At 45.4% G+C, this 20,015-nt stretch overlaps 2 protein-coding genes across 3 annotated transcripts in view; both read left to right on the top strand.

Annotated features, from left to right (window-relative positions):
- The first annotated feature begins 814 nt into the window (after positions 1 to 814).
- Mrps15 (mitochondrial ribosomal protein S15) lies at positions 815 to 9,248 on the top strand. The gene is made up of 8 exons (XM_051188758.1): positions 815 to 1,001; positions 1,234 to 1,275; positions 2,033 to 2,111; positions 3,883 to 3,931; positions 4,785 to 4,869; positions 7,416 to 7,474; positions 8,700 to 8,891; positions 9,084 to 9,248. Exons 1-8 carry the CDS (start codon positions 872 to 874, stop codon positions 9,219 to 9,221), a joined length of 774 nt encoding a protein of 257 aa, XP_051044715.1. The 5' UTR covers positions 815 to 871; the 3' UTR covers positions 9,222 to 9,248.
- Positions 9,249 to 12,339: 3,091 nt separating this feature from the next.
- The window catches only part of Oscp1 (organic solute carrier partner 1), a 29,330-nt gene continuing 21,654 nt past the window's right edge, over positions 12,340 to 20,015 (top strand). Inside the window, exons 1-2 of one of the 2 annotated variants that reach the window (XM_051188751.1) lie at positions 12,340 to 12,487; positions 18,063 to 18,092. In XM_051188751.1, coding sequence (XP_051044708.1) covers positions 12,376 to 12,487; positions 18,063 to 18,092 — 142 coding nt within the window. In that variant the 5' untranslated portion in view covers positions 12,340 to 12,375. The remainder of the gene's footprint in view (positions 12,488 to 18,062; positions 18,093 to 20,015) is intronic. The other variant, XM_051188752.1, reaches the window with a different exon arrangement.

Consider the following 20,015-nt stretch of genomic DNA (forward strand, 5'->3'; position numbering starts at 1 on the left):
GTCACAGCTAACTGAATACTGAATGCTGACTATTTAACCACATGTTCTGTATACTATGGCCTCAGTTTATAGGCTGAACCACCCAAAAGACACATTACCATCCCCATTTGATATTTGGCCCAGAAGGGTAGACTTTGCCCTCAGGATCTCATAGGAAAGGCTCAGCAAGCACCCTTCCAAATCTCCATCCTTAGTCCCTAGGCTACAAAGCTGCTCAAAGAAGGCTGGTAGCTGGGGGTTCTTACAGGGGTGGGGAAATGAGAAAGAATATTAAGCTCTGTGGAGGGTATGGCCAGTCCCACAAAAGACCCTCCCAAAAACAAACAAACAAAAAAAACTAGAGACTAAGGCAGTGATCGTCAACCTTCTTAATGCTGCGACCCTTTAATACAGTTTCTCATGTTGTGGTGACTCCCCATCCCCACCACCATAAGATTATTTTCATTGTAATTTTGCTGTTATGAACCGTGATATAAATATCTGATATGCAGGATATCTAATATGCGACCCCTGCAAAATGGTCGTTCGACACACACACACCCGCCATGGGTCGCAACCCATAGGCTGACCACCACTAAGGTCAAGAACGTAGGAAGTGATTTAGACCGGTGCAAGGTCTGTAAGTGACATTTTAGAGTTTACACAGTACGCTACACCAGTAGCCATAGATCCAGGCCATCACCGGCCAAACCTGCTAGCTTCACCCCAGTTACTCTGAGCTCCCGACTAATCCATTCGCTCAGCCCTCGGCTGCTTTTGTCGAGCGCTGGCCTCGATTGGTCGAGCCTGAACTGTCATGGCTGCGCCCGTGTAACCCAGCGCCACCGCAGAGGGGTCAGTGGCGGCGCGGGCTGCAGGGTCAGAAGTCGTCATGCTGCGGGCGACGTGGTGCGCTCTGAGCTCCCTTCGTGCCCAGGCAGTGACACAGTCTCCAGTGTCTGCGCTGCGGATCGGAGGAAGCGCCAGTCTGCCCTCAGCACGCTGCGGCCTGCAGCCTCCGAGTGAGCCGCCGAGCAGGGGCCGGGAGGGCTGGGCGAAGATGGAGGATACTGTGCATCCGGAGACCAGAGAAAGGCAGTGGCGGGATGAGAAACAAAGAGTGGTGGCTAGGAAGGAATGACGAAGTGGGAGAGAGGGGAATGGGGCGCTAGTTAGGTGCCGGTGCACGCAGGCCGTGGTGGAAGGGTCATGCTGGGTGCGGAAGGAAATGTCAGCTCTTTCTGTTCTGCATAGGTCTCCTGCATGCCGCCCGTGCATACGCTATTCGGAAACCAGGTAGGAGGACTTGGGCCAAGATGCAGAAAAGGCACCACCTGGACAGCTTGGGGTGGACAAGGGGACAGAGGAGGTGCGGAAAGGGGCGGGCCAGGAGAGCCCACTACATCCACATTTTATAGACCCAAAGCCAGGAGTCTTTGTTTATGGGGTGCACCTGGAGGCAGGAGTAAGAGCTTTCGAGGGGAATATTAGTGAAAATGGGTGAGTTCTTAACACCAGACCTTCCTAGAGTTTGTGTAACGCTTTTTATCTGCCATTCTGACTTGGAGAGTGTAGTTTCTCATCCCAAGTTGGTATGCCTTAGGGCCCTCTAACGAACAAATGTTATTTGAGGCAAGTTTGCTTTGTGTGAACCAGTGCTGACATGAGTGTCACAGGATCCTTTGGGACACATTGTTATTGGGATTCAGTTACGATAACATATGAGAAACACTCCTAGCCCTGTGCTCGATAAATTATAAGGTGCAATAGTATTTATCGCTGCTGGTGATATTCCACCTGTCCCAGTGTGGAAACAAGGGGGGTTGTGAGAAGTGCAGGCACAGTACATGTCTTGGGAAAGGTCATCTGTTTGCAACATGAAATATGAAAGCAGGTGCCCACGGGGCTTGCAGATGAGAGACTGGGCTTAATGTAAGCCCGTTGCCTTGTTGAGACCCTAGGCATTTCTCACGGATTTGGGGAGTGAGGGAGAAGAGTGGAACCTGGGAGAATGAGAGTTATCTGTTTTCCATCCCATTCCTGTATTTGACAGTCCAACCCAACCAAGATGATGAGCCACCCCCTTCCACATTCATCAAAGAATACAAGAATATCATCCCCAGCATGCAGAAGTAAGCAGTAAGAAACCTACTCGAGGACACAGGTGTCCTGGGAGGATGGGTAGGGAGTGGGAAAGGGTGATGTAAAGCCTTGGCCTGTTGTACTTGAAGCTTGATTGTGTGGAGCCCTGGGTGTGGTGAGCACGGGGAAGGACCCCAGGTATGGTGGGGTTCAGGTGGGCAGCTGGTGCACATGGAGTTTATCTGCCCTTTCTTCCTGGTACTGAGTGAAGACCTTGTGCCAGTAGATGCCAAAGAACTAACATGCTCTAGTGGTCTTGGTAGAAATCTCTCTTCTCTTGACCGCACAAAAGCCCTGTGAGAGAAGAAATCGTGACCTAGTTATATAGAGTTATACGTGCCCTGAATTATACAGAACATGGATCCTGAGCTGACAGACACCAAAGCCCAGGCCCTTTTCACCCACTGTCCAGTGGGAGCTGGGCTAGCTCTAATCATGCCTGCTCTGCAGTCTGGCTGTGTCCAGCTGAGGTGGAGATCCTCCCTTTGCCACTCAAGCCAACAGCCCCAATTATCTGGTGCTGTCTTCAACCCAACAAACCAGAGCCATGTTACCTCTGAATCCCTGAGAAATGGCTACCTTCTTCTGGAGAGCTGCATTTTTTGTAGAAGTGACTGACATTTGTTCTTTTTTTTCGAGACAGGGTTTCTCTGTAGCTTTGGAGCCTGTCCTGGAACTGGCTCTGTAGAGCAGGCTGAACTCAAACTCACAGAGATCCGACTGCCTCTGCCTCCTGAGTGCTTCAACTAAAGGTGTTCGCCACTAACGCCTGGCCCTGCCATTTGTCCTTACTTTTTAAATATTCTTAACAATTTATTTTTATTTTTGTGTGTTTGTGCCAGCATGTGTATATGTGTTGGTATGTGTGAGTGCCCATTGGGATCAGAAGGCAGCATTGGATTTCCTGGACTTGGAATCACAGGAGGTTATAAGCCAGCTGATGTGGGTGCTGGGAAACAAACGGGCCCTTTAAAAGATCAAGTGCTCCTAACCACTGAACCATCTTTCCAGTCCCTACTTTTTTAAAATTTGTATCTACTATTATTGTGTGTGTGCATGATGGGAGGGGGAGGATGTCTGCCAAGCTCACATGTGGAAATCGGGGCCAGCCCTGTGGAGTCCATTCTCCTTTACAGATTTATGGTTCCAGTGGTCAGGTTTGCATAGCGCCTGTACATCTCTGACCAGCCCTGTTCGTCATTTTTTGTTTGTTTGTTTCAATGTTTTTAAATTTATTTATGTGTATGTTTTGCCCATATATATATTTGTGTACCACATGTGTGCCTGGTTCATACAGCAGTCACAAGAGAGCATTGGATCCCCTGGAACTAGAATTACATATAGATTATAAGCCACCAGATGGAGGCTGGGAACTGAACTTGGGTCCTCTGTAAGAGCAACAAGTGCTCTTTACTGATGGTTACTGAACCATCTCTTCAGGACCACCACCTTTTAAGACAAGGTCTCACTCTGCCATTCTTTCTTTTTAAACTACTGTCAGCTACTTGAAATGGCTAGTAGTTGGACTAGCTAGATGGCTCAGTATTCTGGAGTGTTGCTGCTCATCCAGAGGACAAGAGTTTTATTCCCAGCACCCATGCCCGACAGCTCAAAATCACCTGTAATTCAGAGCTCCAGGGGTCATACATCCTCTTCTGGTCTCCACGGGCAGCTGCACACATACAGATGCATACATTTTTAAAGAAAAAAGCCTTTCTTCCCCTTCCCGGTGCTTGTCTCATTGCTCTGTGTCTTCCTCAGGGTTGATGATGTTGTGAAAAGAATCTTGTCTTTGGAAATGGCTGACCAGGTGAGTGCCTGTGCTGCCTTAAGGCTTGGCATCCCTCAGTCTTCTCCCTGGAAACTCCTTCCATCCCTACACCCGGGCTTGGGCTTAGAACGTTTCTCCCATTGTCAGGCCCTATCCAAAGTAAGAGACAGAGTTTTGGTCCTCCATGGTGCCCAGGCATCTGATAAACAGTAGGTACACGATAAAGATGTCCTCTTGGTCACTGTTTTGGCTTTTGTTTTATTGGGGTTTTTTTGTTTGTTTGTTTTTTGTTTTGTTTTTGTTTTTTGCTGGGAAGAGACTGTGACCAAGGCACCTCTTATGAAAGAAAGCATTTACTTTGGAGCTTGCTTGCAGCTTCAGAGGTTTAGTCCATGATTGTCACTGTAGGAAGCATGGCAGCATGCATGCAGACACTGGAGCAGTAGCTGAGAACTAACTACATCCCAATCCATAGGCAGAGAGATACTGGGACTGGATTGGTTTTTGAAAGTCTAAAGCCCACCCCTGACACACTTACTCCAACAAAGCCACACCTCCTAATTCTTCTCAAGTAGCACCCCTCCTAGATGACCGAGCATTTAAATATATGAACCTAAGGGGCCATTCTTATTCAAACCACCACAGATTTATACATGGATAAGCAAGATTTAAGGATATTAAGCCAACAGACTACTTCTCTTATCTCCATTTTTACCTTGAGCTCATAAAGATATGAGTATCCATGTGGCTGGCCAAGGCCACAGTAAATACAGTAAACTCTGGCCCCAGTTTTTCTGGGTCTAGCTGCCATAACTGCCACCTTCCAGTCAGGAAGGTTAGTCCTTAGAGGATCATAAACCACACAGATTTCTCCAATTTCTGTCTTCAACAGAAAGAGAAGCTAAAAATCAAGCAAGAACAATTGCTGAGCAAGATTACAGAAAACCCTGAGGATTCAAGAACCTTGGAGGCTCAAAGTTGGTCCAGGGGCCCTTGGAAGTGGGGGGGGGGGGGAGTGGAAGAGGAGTCTGCTAGCTGGTACCTGGTCTAGGGCTTTTGAGGTGGCTTGGGAAGGGGAAAGTCATGGTTCAGTGAATGCCTCCCATTTCACTGTGTGACGTCACACAGGTCACCTGTCTTCTCTAGGGTCCCTGCCTCCTGTTATGATATGCAGCACGGAGGTGGGATCCCATGGTAAGAGACAAGCATGCCATCAGACAGAATTTACATAGGAAGGAAGTTTATTGGGAAAGGGAGGGGAATGAGGGGAGAAGAGACAGAGAGAGCAAGAGAGACAGAGACAGTGACCTGACTCCTCAGAGAAACAGCAGAAAGAAGAGTGGGAGTAGGCAGAGCTTGTCTGTTGTTTTGGTTTTGGTGTTTTGGAGACAGGGCTTCTCTGTGTAGCTTTGGAGCCTGTCCTGGAACTAGCTCTTGTGGACCAGGCTGGTCTCAAACTCAGAGATCCACAGCCTCTGCCTCCTGAGTGTTGGGATTAAAGGTATGTGCCACCACTGCCTGGCAGGCAGGGGCTTATCTCTTAAAGGGACTTTGCGCCTTTGTACAGAGACGGTGACTCTGCCAAGTCCCAAGGGTCAGGGCTAAGCTAACACGTCCTACTCTGAAGATAGAGCTAGCTAGGGACAGGGCAGAAGACTATGTCCTAACTTTGTGGCAAGACTCTGAGACTCTAGAGAATATAAACACACCCAGGAAACAAAAGATTAGGCTAGTAGCAGTGAGAATCACATCTGCAGAATGCTATCAGGCTCATTGGCATGGAACATTTCCACATTCCTATTTTAGTTTCCAGCTGGAATTGGCAGTAGCCCTAGTTAGATGTGAGGGAAAGCCTGCCTCTTGAATTGAAGAGGAGCAGCAGTGGGGTGGGTTGGTGGCCTTTGTGCAGTGTCTGCATGTTTCCTTCCCCATTGCCATTGGCCTACATTGCAGCTTTTATTATCGCCTCCCTCTTCATGCCTCATTCACTTTTTTAAAGTTTTGTTAATGTGTATGAATATTTTGCCTGCATGTATGTCTGCACTATGTGCGTGCCCAATGTTATTGGAAATCAGAGAAGGGCTTCAGAGTCCCTGGAACTGGAGTTACAGATGTTTGTGAGCCACCATGTGCTGGGAATCAAACTTGGGTCCTATGGAATAACAGTTGTTCTTAGCCCTGTGCCATCTGTCTAGTCCTATAAGTGAGAAATTTTAGTTCTAAAAATATAGTAATGAAAGCACAGAAAAAGAGTATAGATTTTAAGTATATTCTTTATTGTTATTGTGTGTGTTTGTGATGTCTGAGAGCATGTACATGTGTGGCACACAAGGAACGTGTGGAGATCAGAGGACAGTGGTCAGAGGTCCATTCCTTCTTCCACCATGGCTTCCAAGGAGTGGAGTCAGGGTGTCAGGTTTGTGCCACAGCACCTTTACCCACTCAGCCACTGTCTGGGCCCTCTTGACAGTTTTAGAGTCTTATCTTAATACGTTGGCTGGGACCTCTAGTACAGTAGTGAATCATTGAGTTAATTCCTAAATTTAATGCTCTTGCAAGTATGTTCAAACTGTGGCCTGCAGGCTACATGTGCCCCCAGGTAGCTATTAATGCAGCTCAACTCAACACAAAATCATAAGCTTTTTTAAAACATTGATGGGTTTTTGGTTTTCTTGTTTTTAGGTCTCATTCCTTTTAGACCAGTAATTCTCAACCTTCCTAATGTTGTAACTATTTATTACAGTTCTTTATGTTGTGGTTGTTACTTCATAACTAATGTTGCTACTGATATGATCATAATGTAAATATCTGGTATGCAGGATATTTGATATGCAGAATACCTGATATGTGTCGTTCCCCCCCCCCCAGAGGAGTTGAGACCCACTGGTTGAAAACTACTGTTTTAGACATTGTCTTAGCCCCAGCTGGCCTGATGGGGCTGGCCTGTGGTGTCAACAGCTCACAGAGATCTGCCTGCCTGTGCCTCCATTATTTTTGTAATTGAACTGCATTGTTCTTAGGCATAAAACACTTGTACATGAAAACACTATGTCACAGTGTCCAAAAATAGGACTAAAATTTTGGCGTTGAGAGTGCTGTTTACCAGCCAGTCAGAGTGGCACGCCCATAATTCCAGGGAAGGTAGGCAGAGGCAGAAGGATTACAAGTTCAGTCTGGGCTACACAGCAAGTTTAAGGTCAGACTGAGCCCCATAGTGAGACTTGTATCAACTACCTTCTCCCACTACCGCCCATATACACAATGCTGTTTGCTATGATGAATAATGATCTTTGCAAATTAAGTCATTTACTTTTCTTGAGCCTGCTTTTCTTCTGTCTTTTCTAGTACAGTGATAATCCAGTCTTTTGAGATCTTGTAATTCAGACAGGGTGCTTTGGGATTTAGAAAGAACTATGCAAAAGCACTGGTGATTGTTACTTCTTTGGTTCTTAAAACACGAGCTAGGCCTGGGCCCTTCCTTCCTCTGTGCCCAGCTCTCATCCTCTGTGGTTTGTGGTTTCAGTTGTTGCCTTGACTGTCAGGATCCGCAATTATGAAGAACATATGCAGAAACATCGAAAGGTACACCCTGGGCTTCCCTCACAGCTAAACCACAATAGCCTGGGGGAGGGGAGTCTGGGATAAAGGGCTCTGGATCCTAAGAAGCCATGGCTGACACCTCTACTCCAGTAGGAAGGAAGACACTCCCCTCCTGCCTCTTGAGGGACAAAGGGAGCCTTACAGGGCTCTGCTGAGAGTCATCAGTGGTCAAGAAAAAAAAACTATAGACTATGGTCACGTTGGACAAGTAGTGGGTGTTTAATAAATATTTGTTGAATGTATGGATAGTCAGATTGACCTATTCAAATCCTAGCTCTGTCACTTCTACTTAACATCGCTGTGACTTTGGGACGCTTATTGGTCTGAGCCTATGTTCTCACATCTGTGAAGTAGGACTCCTGCCACAGGATTGCAAAGATTACATGAATTAATCCTAGCAGTTGGTATGGTGCATAGGTCTTGCCAAGTGCTCCATTCCTAACCACTCATTGCTCAGCTGGGCAGCACAGAGCTGCCAGAAGTAGGAAATTGCCATTGGTTTTGGTCCCTGTGCTGTCCAGGCTAACTTTGAACTCCCCAACCTGTCATTTCAGCTGCCTAAGAGCTAAATTACAGGGTGCTATCACACTCAACTACTTGTGGTTTTCTAATAAGTACACAATTATGAACACAGACTGGTCTAGCCTTGAGTACTCCCAGGAGCTAGTTGAACATGCTCTTTGGAAATCAAAGTTTTGCTCATTAGAGATATAGAATCCCAGCCCCTCACAGAGTAGGACCTATAACAGAGGATAAGGTCCTGTTTCTCCCTGACAATCTGCTAAGTGCTGGAGAAGCTGAGTAGATGGTACAGGGGAAAATGAGATTTGAAGTCAGACTAGTCAGTAGACCCAGATTGAAGACTTGACCTCAGATTCCACAGTCTGAAGAGCTATTGAAAGTCAAGGAAGTTCAGACCTCTGTTTTCCTGTCTGTAACTGAACATTGACAGTGCCTCTTGCTGAGCTATACGTTTGTATAAGATTGTTGGGATGGTTCAATGAAATACACCATTAATGGTAAACAATGTTAATACTTATAGGATATTAAAAGTAAGAGTAATATGTATGATGGCTTAGGCCTGTCATCCCAGCAAGCAGGAAGCTGAGGCAGGAGAATTGCCATGTGTTTGAGACCAGCCTGAGCTACAGAGTGAGACCTTCTCTCAAAACAAGAAGTAGTAATAGCAATACAAATTCTTCTATAGGACAAAGCCCACAAACGCCATCTGCTGATGAGCATTGACCGGAGGAATAAGATGCTCAAATTCCTCCGTCAGACCAACTATGATGTCTTTGAAAAGACGTGCAAGGAGCTGGGGGTGGAATATACCTTACCCCCTCTGCATTTCCAAAAGGTCCACCGCCGCTTCCTGGCCAAGAAGGCTCTGTGCATTCGGGTATGAATCAATATGATCGGTTGCTTTGGTTGATCTCCCTGGACTGAGGTGCAGAATAGAAGGGAAAAGGTGTCTGTTTCTGACCATGGCTTAGAACTGGGGTTTCCTTGAGATAGTTCCCACAGACCTGTTCCAAACCTGAGGTTTTGCAAAAAATTACAAAGTTTTTTCCTGCTCCCTTTCAACCACCAGGTTTTCCAGGAGGTGCAAAAGCTGAAGAAGCAAAAAAGGGACTTAAAAGCTGCTGCAACAGCTGCCAAAAAACAAAATAACCAGGGGGTGCCAGAGAACCCTTCCCAAACCCTACCAGAAACGACCAAAGAAAACTAATAAAGTCTGTTCTGCCTTGAAGAATGATAGATGGTGGCCTTCTTTTCAGCCTGAGCAAGAGGGATTTGTTCTCCATCTGGCCCTGGGATCTATCTCAGGGGCAGAGTCCCTCCATCACCCCAGAGGATTCAGTCATAGAAACATGTCATATGCTATGTTTCAGAGAGGTGACACTGGCAGGGTAGGAGGGAAGCTGTAGGAGCTGTCTACTGGACTGGGCCCTAAATGATGAGGATGATTTTACTGGGCAGAGAGAAATGGCATCTAAGCAGAAGAAATTGTAAGTTAAAAGGGAAAGAAATCTAGAGGTACACATTCAGGGACAGTGGGATTTAGAAATAAATATTAACACTGGAGTTAGGGCTTTAGCCTATGAATGAGGCTGAAACATAAAAAACATTCAGTTCATACTAAAGAAAGAACTTTGGACCTCATTCTGAAAAGGGAAACCCCACAAAGAGAACAATATGTTAAAGTGCTACTACCAAACAACAGTTGGAAGATCAGGGTTGAGGTCTGGACCAGAGCGGTTTGGAAGTCTTTCGGTAACTGAAGCCCTAGGTGTGTGGCTGCTTAGGGATACTGGGCTGCGGTATTTGAATGACTAATTCCAGCACGAGAGAGGCAAGAATCATTTCAAGGTCACCTTGATTGCATAGCTAGTTTGAGGCCAGTCTGAACTACATGAAACCATTTCTCCAAGAGTTTAAATTGCTCAGGGAAGCAATGGCTTTTTTGTTTAATAAATAAATAAATAAATAAAGCCATGTCAGGATGGGAAAAATTATTCCTGGGAACACAGGATCCCCTTGAGATGAAGGTGAGTGGATAGAAAGAGTCAAAGTAAAGATGAAGCCAGGTAGTGGTAGCACTTTAATCCCAACACTCTGGAGGCAGAGGCAAGTGGATTTCTGAGTTCAAGGCCAGTCTGGTCTACAGAGTGAGTTCCAGGACAGCCAGACTACACAGGGAAACCCTGGTGGGGGTGGGGGTGAGGTGGGGGGCTTCAGTGAAGATGAATTCTGTGGTTATCCCGTCCAGGAACAGTAAGAAAGCCTTAACCTTTCTGAAGACTAGAGGCTAAGGAGAAAAGGCCACACTAGTGGATCAGGCAGGAAAGGCACTGTTTTAAATGCCAACTTGGGCACTTTATCTTGCCTGACATTCAGATTCTCAAACTGACCCCTCTCCACCCCAACCCCAGACTGGGTTTCTCTGTGTACCCCTGGCTGGCCTCGAACTCAAAGAGTTCGTGTCTGCCTCCTGAGTGCTGGGATCACAGGCGTGCTGTTTTTTTTGGTTAAGACAAGGTCCCAGTCCTGGCTGTTCTGGAACTTGCTATGTAGACCAGGCTGGACTCTGCCTACAAAATGCTGGAACCAAAAGCATGTTTCACCAAGCCTGATTTCCAGCTCTGACACTCATAGAGGGAAAATGCTGAGAGAAAGGGAGTCTGTTTTGACAGCATTAGGGAAGCAGAGGCAAGTAATCTATGTGAGTTCGAGGCCAGCCTGGCCTCCAGAGTTCCAGGACAAGTTCCAAAGCTACACAGAGAAACCCTATTTTGAATAGAAAAAAAAAAAAAAAAAAAAAAAAAAAGTCTATTACATGTAGCTGTAAGCTTTTATGTGTTCCACCCAGTCCTGCAGTCACTTATAAAATAGTCATTCTGTGTTTGGCCAATGGCTCAGGCATATTACTAACTAGCTCTCACAATTAAATTAATCCATTTCTATTAATCTGCATATTGCAAAAGGCTGTGGCTTACCAGTAATGCTCTGGCGGCCTTACTCCTTCAGCGCCCAGTCTCCTTGACTCTGCCTTTCCTCTCTCCTTATCTGTTTGGATTTCCTGCCTGGCTATTGGCCAAATTAGCTTCTTTATTAACCAATGGTAATAAAACATTCACAACATTCAGAAAGGTCATCCCACATCAGTTATAGGTGGGACTAGGGTGTTAAGCTCAAGTTGTACTAGACAATTTCAAAAAGCTTGACTGGTAAGAGGGGGAAAGGAAAACAACTAAAAGTGTGACATGGAGGATGCCAGAAGCGGGAAGCCACTAAAGGAATGTGGGGAGGGGATTGTTGTTTGGGGTTTTTGCTTTGTTTTTTGAGACAGGGTTTATTTGTGTAGCCTTGGCTATCCTAGAACTCACTCCATAGATCAAGCTGGCCTCAAACTCAGAGATCTACCTGCTTCTGCAAGCGCTGGGATTAAAGGCGTATGTATGACACCACCACCTGGCCTGAAATGTCCAGTTTTTAAGATGTATCTTCTGAAATTTAGTCCAGCAGCCAGTGCAGAGCAGTGACACGAAGGAACATAGGACTACAGAAAAGGACATTAAGGAATAAATGTGAGAGATGATGTGAGAAAAAGAATTTGATGGTTGATTATTAATAGGACCCAGGGAGATGGATGTGGAAGCCAAACCTCAAGACTCAAGATTGCTGGGGGTGGGGGTAAGGGAGGGGAATGCTTAGCAGAAACACTGGAATCTACAGGAATCCCATGAAAATAACCCGCCGGCCCTAATCCTGGGGCAAAATGTGGAGAACCGCGTGCGGGGCCTACTTAAACCGTGGGGAGGGCCGAGCCGGGTTGCTTCACTGAGTAGCATCTGATGCTGCATCGCTTCCGGGAAGGTTTAGGAAGCAAATACAAACGATGAAACATATCGAGATAAGGGACAGGTATAAGTCAGGGTGCCTCCGTGGCGCTTGCCATGATCTCACTGCCATGATGTTCCTCTGAGCATCTCCGGGAGGTAGCTGAGAAATCTGCCCTGAGCAGCACAGCAGGCAACAGCAAGGCGCGACTGTAGGCCTGCCGCTCGGCTCCCAGGACGCGGGGCTGACTGGAAGGTTCGTGGCGACTTAAAGGCTCCAATGGAAAACTCAAAACCAGCGCTCCCGGGAGGCCAACGTCACGAGCCTCCGTTGGGACCAATCCCCCCTAAGCGGCCTTCGACACCTAGGCCAATGGGCCCCCGCTCTTAGGCCACCTCCCATCAAATCGCCCTCTGATTGGTTCGTCGTTCCGGTCAGCGGCGTTGCCCCAGCAACCGGGCTATGGGAAGCGGAGGGACCTCCAGCCTTCTGAATCAAATTCTGGGGCTCTTCCCTCACCTGCCCTGCAGGTTTCCTGCACCATGTCGGTGCGGACTTTGCCGCTGCTCTTTTTGAACTTAGGTGGGGAGATGCTTTACGTCCTGGACCAACGACTGAGGGCCCAGAACATCCCCGGAGACAAGGCCCGCAAAGGTAAGAGGCCCCTGTAGCCTGCTCCGGCATCACCACGCTGAGTGCCCCATCCAGACCCTCAGCCTAGCCTTCCCCAACCCTCCCAGCCCCGCGCTCCCCACCCGCCCGCCTCAGCTCTCCTACCCAAGGCCAGACAGGCATCTGCCCCATCACCCCATTCCAACAGCCAGACCAAGGCCTCTGCGCACTTCCCTTTGACAGCCGTGTACCTTTCTCACAAGACTCAGCGCCCATGCAGTTGGAAGCCCTCAGGAGTCAAATTAATTCTCCAAAAGAGCGTTTCCCTACAGAGAAACCTAACACCTGCAATGGACATACTCAAAGTTCTTGAACCCTCGATTTTCCGGTCTCTTGAAATTTGCCCCCTTCCAAAAGTAGTTCCCAGCTGCCCAACTGGCAATATGCTTTTGGCTAATACCACCATCCTCTTCAACCCCCACGGAACAGAAGCTGATCCCCGCCTTGTTTCTGACCTCCCACATACGCTGAAGATTAACTGTGCTCGTTTCAGAAGCCATTTCTAGAAATGTTGTGTCCTAAAACAATATAGATAAGAATGAAAACATTTCTTTACGTTTGCAAGTGTTGGAAGGGAGGGCAATTGTGAAAATACTGGAAAGCTTGTAAATACAAAACTATGCCATATGTAATTTACAGAGAAACAACCACCTAGAACGCTCTGTCATACATTTTCTTCTCAGCAAACAACTTTGTTCACCACATTTCCTGGGATTAAGAATGAACTATTCTATGTCTAGGGAGTGATGTAGAAGTTTACATAAAGACAGTTGGCAGGAGCCCTGATGAAAACACTATTCTCTCTCAACAGTTTATGTACTCAGCTGAAGTTAAATATACACACTCAGGTAATTACTGTTGTGTCTGGTTGTGTGTAAATAGACAAATAAGATAATTCCCTACATCATTCCTTTCCATTCATTTGAAGCATTGCTACCAGAGGGCTTTATAAAATACAGAAGTGTCTAGTACCATCTCTTCTTAAAACCTGCAGTCTGCTTTCTACTTCCGTCTAAGTGGAGGCCAATCCTATGCAAGGCACATCTGTGCCCTTCCCGGTCTGATCCCCATCATTGCTTGATTCACACTTTGAGTCCTAATTGCACCAAAGTGTACGTAGGTCTTTAAACTATGTCCTTCATGATTCCGTGCCTGTGGTTCCTGCCCCTACATCCTTCCCCTGGTCTTATGCACCATTGACTGAAGAATCGTTGTCCTTCAGGAGGACTCCTTCCATGGGAAAAGGACTTCCTATGTTACGTGCTCACAGCGCCCTGTCCATGAGTCTCTCTACCTTACCACATGGCTGTTTTATACTCATCTGTTTACGTGTGTCTCCCTCATTGCTTGTCTTACTCATGTCTGTACATTTGTACTTCAGTGACTAGCATCCAACACCCAGAACAGAGTAAATCATTGTGCAGTAAAGGTTTAAGGACTGTAGTCCCAAGCTGAAGAAAAGGGATCTGCAGTTAAGAGCACTTGCTCCACTTTCAGAGGATCAGTGGTGCATTCCCAGCATCCACTAGGAAGTTTACAACCTGCACTTACGTGCATATACCCAGACACATACACATTAATAAAAATAAAAATTTAGTGGGGTGATCTCAAGAGGCAGAGGCAGGCAGATCTCTGTGAGTTTGAGGTCAGCCTGGTCTACAGAGTGAGTTCCAGGACAGCCAGGCACAGAGAAACCCTATCTTGCAAATAAAACAAAACAAAACAAATAAATAAATAAGCAAAATAAAATAAAAATTTAAAAAGCAAGAACTGTAGTCCTTAAACCAGACAGTTGGGTGTCTGAGGCAAGAAGATCACTGCAAGTTCAAGGTCAGCCTGGTCTACCTAGTAAATTCAGGCCAGCCAGTACCACATAGTGAGACCCTGTCACTATTTTGTTTTTCTGAGCAAGGGTCTCATGTAGCAAAGGCTGACCTTGAAATTCTGATCCCTCTGTTCTCACCACCCAAATGTTAGTATCACAGTTGTATGCCATTATACCCAGAAAAAAATGTTTAAGAGTGATAGTCTTTCCGGTTCACCTAGATTCAGTTTTATGAACTTTCGGCCATCTTTGGTAATTCGTTTTCATACACTCACTTGTTCAACAGTTTTTGGCAGATGTCACAGCATGTAAGAGTCTAGGGAGAAGTGGAATGAGCCTTTCCATACAGTTCCTGGAAGTGGGGCCATCAATGAGTCCAGTCCATAGCTAATTCTAAAACTCAAGACACATCTCTATAATGGCAACAATAAAATATTTGTTTCGCATTGTTGAAACAAGGTTCCTGAAATTCACTGAGTAGCATGATTTACCTGGAATTCTCAACGGTCCTCTTGCCTCAGCCTCCTAAGTGCTGGGATGGTAGGCACAAGCTCCACTTATAAGAACTGAAACAGTTTTTCAATTGTATCAGTAGTTCATTGATACACAGCTCTTCTAGCAAGCATATAGGTAACACTACCACCCAAATTTACAAGAAAAACCAAAGCTGCTTTGCTTAGGGTTGCATAGCTGCTGGGAGGAGTGAGTGATTGACAAGTCAAGGCCATGAGACTTCAGAGCATCTACTCCTAACCAGCTTGTCCCTAACTGCTGCACTATGCTGCCTTGCCTGAAGGGATTGTGAGGGATTTCATGGTGTGTGTGAGATCAGGAAGAGAGGGAAGGCTTTGAAACACACACACACACACACACACACACACACACACACACACACACGAGAGCTGATGTGCATGTGTGTATTTATAGCATATACCCATTGAGTTCCTAAAAGAAATGATGAAGGCCAGTTGGTGATGGCAAACACCTTTAATCCCAGCACTCAGGAGGCAGAGGCAGACAGTCCAAGGCCAGCTTGGTCTACAAAGCTACACAGAGAAACCCTGCCTCAAAATAAATAAATAAATAAATAAATAAATAAATAAATAAATAAATAAAGTAATATTCCATAAGAAATGATGAAGTAGTTGGCCAGTGAGGCCTTGTAGAAGAGAAAGACAGCAAAACACCATAAAATGTAAAAGCAAAGAAGATGGTGTCTATCCTACTCTTAGAGTTGATGTGGCTGCAGGAGCTAGAGCCAGCATCATTGTGACAGATGCCTATATACAAGCTTATAAAAAAAAAAAATACAGACAGACATAGCAAATTAATCAATTAATCATCGTGGATGTTTTGAAGGAAATCATATTTCTCAGAGCTGTTTTCATCTTACACAACTAATTGGTCTCCTGGAGGCTGCCCCTGTTCCCACAAGGCCAGTGGAGACATTGGGCTTTCTCTCACAATGCAGCCAAGAGTTTAGTGATGAACAGAAAGGAAGTGTGTTCTTGGTGGGGCTGCTTGTCAGAGTTGCACACTAAATGCCTTCTCATATTTTAAGCAATAGAGCAGGCAGTAAAAGCTGCCTTTTGCCTCACTTCTGTCCTCATAAAAGCCGTACAACTAAAACCCCGCTGCGTTTTGTTTACCATGCTTATTACAGGGGAGGAAACTGAGACACATGCCAGCATGACTGCCAAGTGGCTTTTTTGTTCTATTTGTTTGCTTGCGGTTTTGTTTGTTTGGTTGTTTTTTGTTTGTTTGTTTGTTTTGCTTTGTTTTGTTTTCCTGAGACATGTAGTACTGAAGGACTGAATAGCAGTGGCGTTCTGTTCTGATTTTTCTGGGTAAAATTTAGCCAGCCCAAGAACCCATGGGTCTACATCCCATGTAAAATATAACTGAAGGTGAATTGTCTCAAAATGAGTCGTCTGGAGAGTAGAAGACAGGGCTTGGGGTACCTACCCTGCCTCTTTAAAGAGGAAAATGGAGAGCCGGCAGCTCTCTATAGCCCTCTGCTGGTGCTGGGTGCCATTGCCTACTGGCGCGACACTACATTTCCTTGGGGGAAGGGGGTTGGGGTTCCAGTTCCGTTTTATCCACAGCAGGCAGAGTGTCACTGTCCCCACATTCATCTTCAAGAGGATGAAAACTCCCCATTTCTAGATAACTTCAAGCCCATGATGCTAATACCGCAGGGAAATAGAGGTGAATACAATGCCCAAGAAGAAAACAACTGCTTCAGGAAGGCCAGACCAGGGCCTGCTTCCCTTACACTCCCTCAAAAGTCTTTACCACCCTCCCCCAGTACTGGGAACTGGACTGAGAGCCTCCTGCACACTAGGTAAGCACCTCCACTGAGCTTTGTCTCCAGCTCACCTGATTTAGAGGTAGCATCTCACCAAGATGTCTTAGATTCATTCTGTAAGCCCAGCAGATCTTAAACTTTTGAACCTGCCTCAGCCTCCTGGGTAGCTAGAACTTCAGTCCTGTGTCACCAGACCCAGCTAAGCCCATGACTCTTGAGAGAAGATGGTAACTTCAAGGGGAATCTGACCTCCTAGCAGTACCCTCTAGTCTCCAAAGAGCTGTTTGCACTGTATGTTGAGGCCGTGCCAGTGAAAGCATACATAACTTCAGAAATCATTTCCAAGCAATATAGCAGCAAGTGTTTCCCAAAATGCCATTAGTTGTGAACCGCTTTCCACATGTGAATATGTGTAGAACTCTGTCTCTATCGGGAGGGGTGGGAAAGTGGGAGTTGAGGGGGGTAGACAAAATGTTCCTACTAATGAAATGAGCAGGGGAAAGTCAGTTTTCAGGGTTAGGGCAGAGATCAGGGCTACAACACTTGCCTGCTAAAGTATACAAGAGCCCAGGTTCAAGTTCAAGCCCAGCCCTGGGGGGAGAAAAATCATGCTGTTGAAAAGGAAACCCCCCCTTTTTTTTTTTTTTTTTTTTTTTTTTTTTTTTGTCCTTGGAATTTCTCTTCATTGAGGAGCTAGTGTTAAAAGTCTGCTTTGAATTATGTATGGCTTTTGGGAGAACAGGGGGACAATGTCTTACTCTGTAGACCAGCTCTGCCTGGAACTCACAGAGATCCACCTGCCTCTGCCTCCCAAGTGCTGGAATTAAAGGCGTGCACCACCACCACACCACCCAGCCAACTCTTATTTAAAAAAAAATAAAAAAGTTTCTAATTGAAAGTGCAGCATGTGCATAATACATTAAATTCAACAGGCTGGAGAGGTGGCACTGAATGTTCTTTTGGAGGACCCAGGTTCAATTCCCAGCACCTACATTGTAGCTCAAACTGTCTGTAACTCCAGTTCTCAAGGATGACCTCTCTTCGAGGCTCCAAAGGCACTAGGCACACATGTGATATACATACATGCAGGCACACACACACACACACACACACACACACACACACACAAATAGCCAGGCCATGGTATCACACACCTTTAATCCCAGCAGTAGGTAGGCAGAGGCAGGTGGATCTCTGAGTTGGAGGCCAACCTGATCTACAGAGTGAGTTCCAGGACAGCCAAGGTTACACAGAGAAACCCTGTCTCAAAAAAATAAAATCAATCAAACAAAAAAGACATGGAATTTAAATATACATAAAAAACACAAAACAAAAATTCAACAGGCCAAATATTTGTAAAACCTCCATGCAACTAATGTTCTTGCTTCCTGAACTGGTGTTTTCTTTTTATATGCTTCATATAGATGAATGGACAGAGGTGGACAGAAAACGAGGTATGCTATTTCTGGGCTGCATGTGTTCAGTCTGCGTTCACAGTTTCACTCAGTCGGTTGTTAGTGGGCTTTTAAAAGCCCTTCCCTAGTTCTAGGTAAGAACTAGGCGTGATTTCCTTCCTTCAGCTAAGACTTTGGAATGTTCTACTCCAAAGGAATAAACACATTGTGTAAGATGAAAACTCAGCCAACGCCAGCGCAGGGGCCACACTGCATCTGAGGGCCTCCCCAACCACCACCCCTTTCCGTTGTTGCTGTTGGTCCAAGCTTGCAGGGACAGCTGGGGCAGCAGCTCCACTCCTGGGTAGGTTGTCCTCTGCGGTAGTCCTTCTCATGCTGCCATGGAACCAGAGAGTTTGTTCCCTACGAGTGGCCCTGAGGTGTTCTCCTTAGGTACCTGTTGAGCAACTGAGGAAGATGGAAGCATGTGGCTGCATGACTGCCAAGAGTGTGGGCAGAAGGCATGGGATCATGCATGCACTGTTGCCTTATGTTCAGTCTTGTTTCCCCCTCACCCACAATAGCTGCAAACCTGGAAAGGCTGAGGCTCAGAGCGAGACCTCAGCTTTTCTCAGCCTTTCTATGTGGTAGATGCCTGCCTTCACTTGACACATGGGAATGGCTTATGCCTATCGTCAGCCATCCTCAATAGTTTAAATTCTCTTCTCACAGCAGATATGCCAGTTATGTATATTTATAATGCCTAAAAGCATACTGAGGGGTAAATATGGTCAAAGTAAATTATGTACACGTGTGCAAATGGCATAACAAACCCCATTATAATGATGCTATAATTATAGCATAATTAACATGCTATAAAAACTTTTGGGTTTTGTGCATAAAATGTATATATACTTAAAATATGAAAGGCCCACCAAAGGCATTTTGATATCTCTGATTTTAAATTAAAGGTTGTTTTCTTTTATCATTGAGAGAAAATTTTAGCATAATTACGTAGATTTTACATTATTTTGGAAGATAGCGTTTTTGACTTTGTAAATATTTTCCCAGTTGTGATAGAAATTTACTTAGGATGTGATATGGTAGAAAACAAAAACAACTATGAAAGAAAATAAATTTAAAACTAACAATGCCAGAACATGGAATGAAGAAAAGTCTGGAACTGGATAAGCAAAGACAAATAGGGTAAAATATCTATTTAACCAATTTTAGCCAGGCATTGGTGATGCATTCCTTTAATCCCAGCAGAGGCAGGAGGATCTCTGTGAGTTCAAGTCCAGCCTGGTCTACAGAGCTAGTTCCAGGACAGGCTCCAAAGCTACACAGAGAAACCCTGTCTAGAAAAAAGAAAAAAAAAAAAACCTATTGATGTTTAATAAGGATCAGGAGAAACAGAAACAAATAAGCTGAATAGATGTTTATTCAGGGAGAAATAACTTTCAACATAGACAGATGAACACCAGCAGGTTCCTGGTCCCAAGGATGCCTCTGGATGTACTCCTATCCCCGTGCTCCAAGCAAGAGAGCTCTCAGAGCCCCCCCCAGACTTAGTTCCCCCAGTTAACATCTGCCCCATCTCCACCCCCAATGGGCATGGTCTGTGCCACAGGTTCGGACAAAGTGAATATCTTACTACAAATACCTATTTAGCAAATTTTGATAACTAGATCTAAATATGATGTTTTATTGGATTACAACACTCTGAATCTATCCATATATATGTATATATATAATATGTACATATATGTGTATATACATATATATACATACATATACACATATATAATATATATACGCATATATATGTTTATCAGGATATAATGGCACACACTTGTAATACTACCACTTAGAAGGCAGAAGCAGGCAGATCTCTACATTTGAGGCCAGCCTGGTCAGCATAATTCCAGGCCAATCAGGGCTACATAGTAAGATGCTATTTTCGAAAGGAATAAAAAAAAAATA

The sequence above is a fragment of the Phodopus roborovskii genome, unplaced genomic scaffold, assembly GCF_943737965.1.
Source record: "Phodopus roborovskii unplaced genomic scaffold, PHOROB, whole genome shotgun sequence".
In the NCBI taxonomy this organism is placed as follows: domain Eukaryota; kingdom Metazoa; phylum Chordata; class Mammalia; order Rodentia; family Cricetidae; genus Phodopus; species Phodopus roborovskii.

Excerpts from the sequence above, each read along its gene's own strand:
- Mrps15 (XM_051188758.1), top strand. The coding sequence starts at position 872 with ATGCTGCGGGCGACGTGGTGCGCTCTGAGCTCCCTTCGTGCCCAGGCA. Across the intron at positions 1,002-1,233 it reads CTGCGGCCTGCAGCCTCCGA|GTCTCCTGCATGCCGCCCGT; the intron begins GTGAGCCGCCGA and ends TGTTCTGCATAG. Across the intron at positions 4,870-7,415 it reads AAGAACCTTGGAGGCTCAAA|TTGTTGCCTTGACTGTCAGG; the intron begins GTTGGTCCAGGG and ends TTGTGGTTTCAG.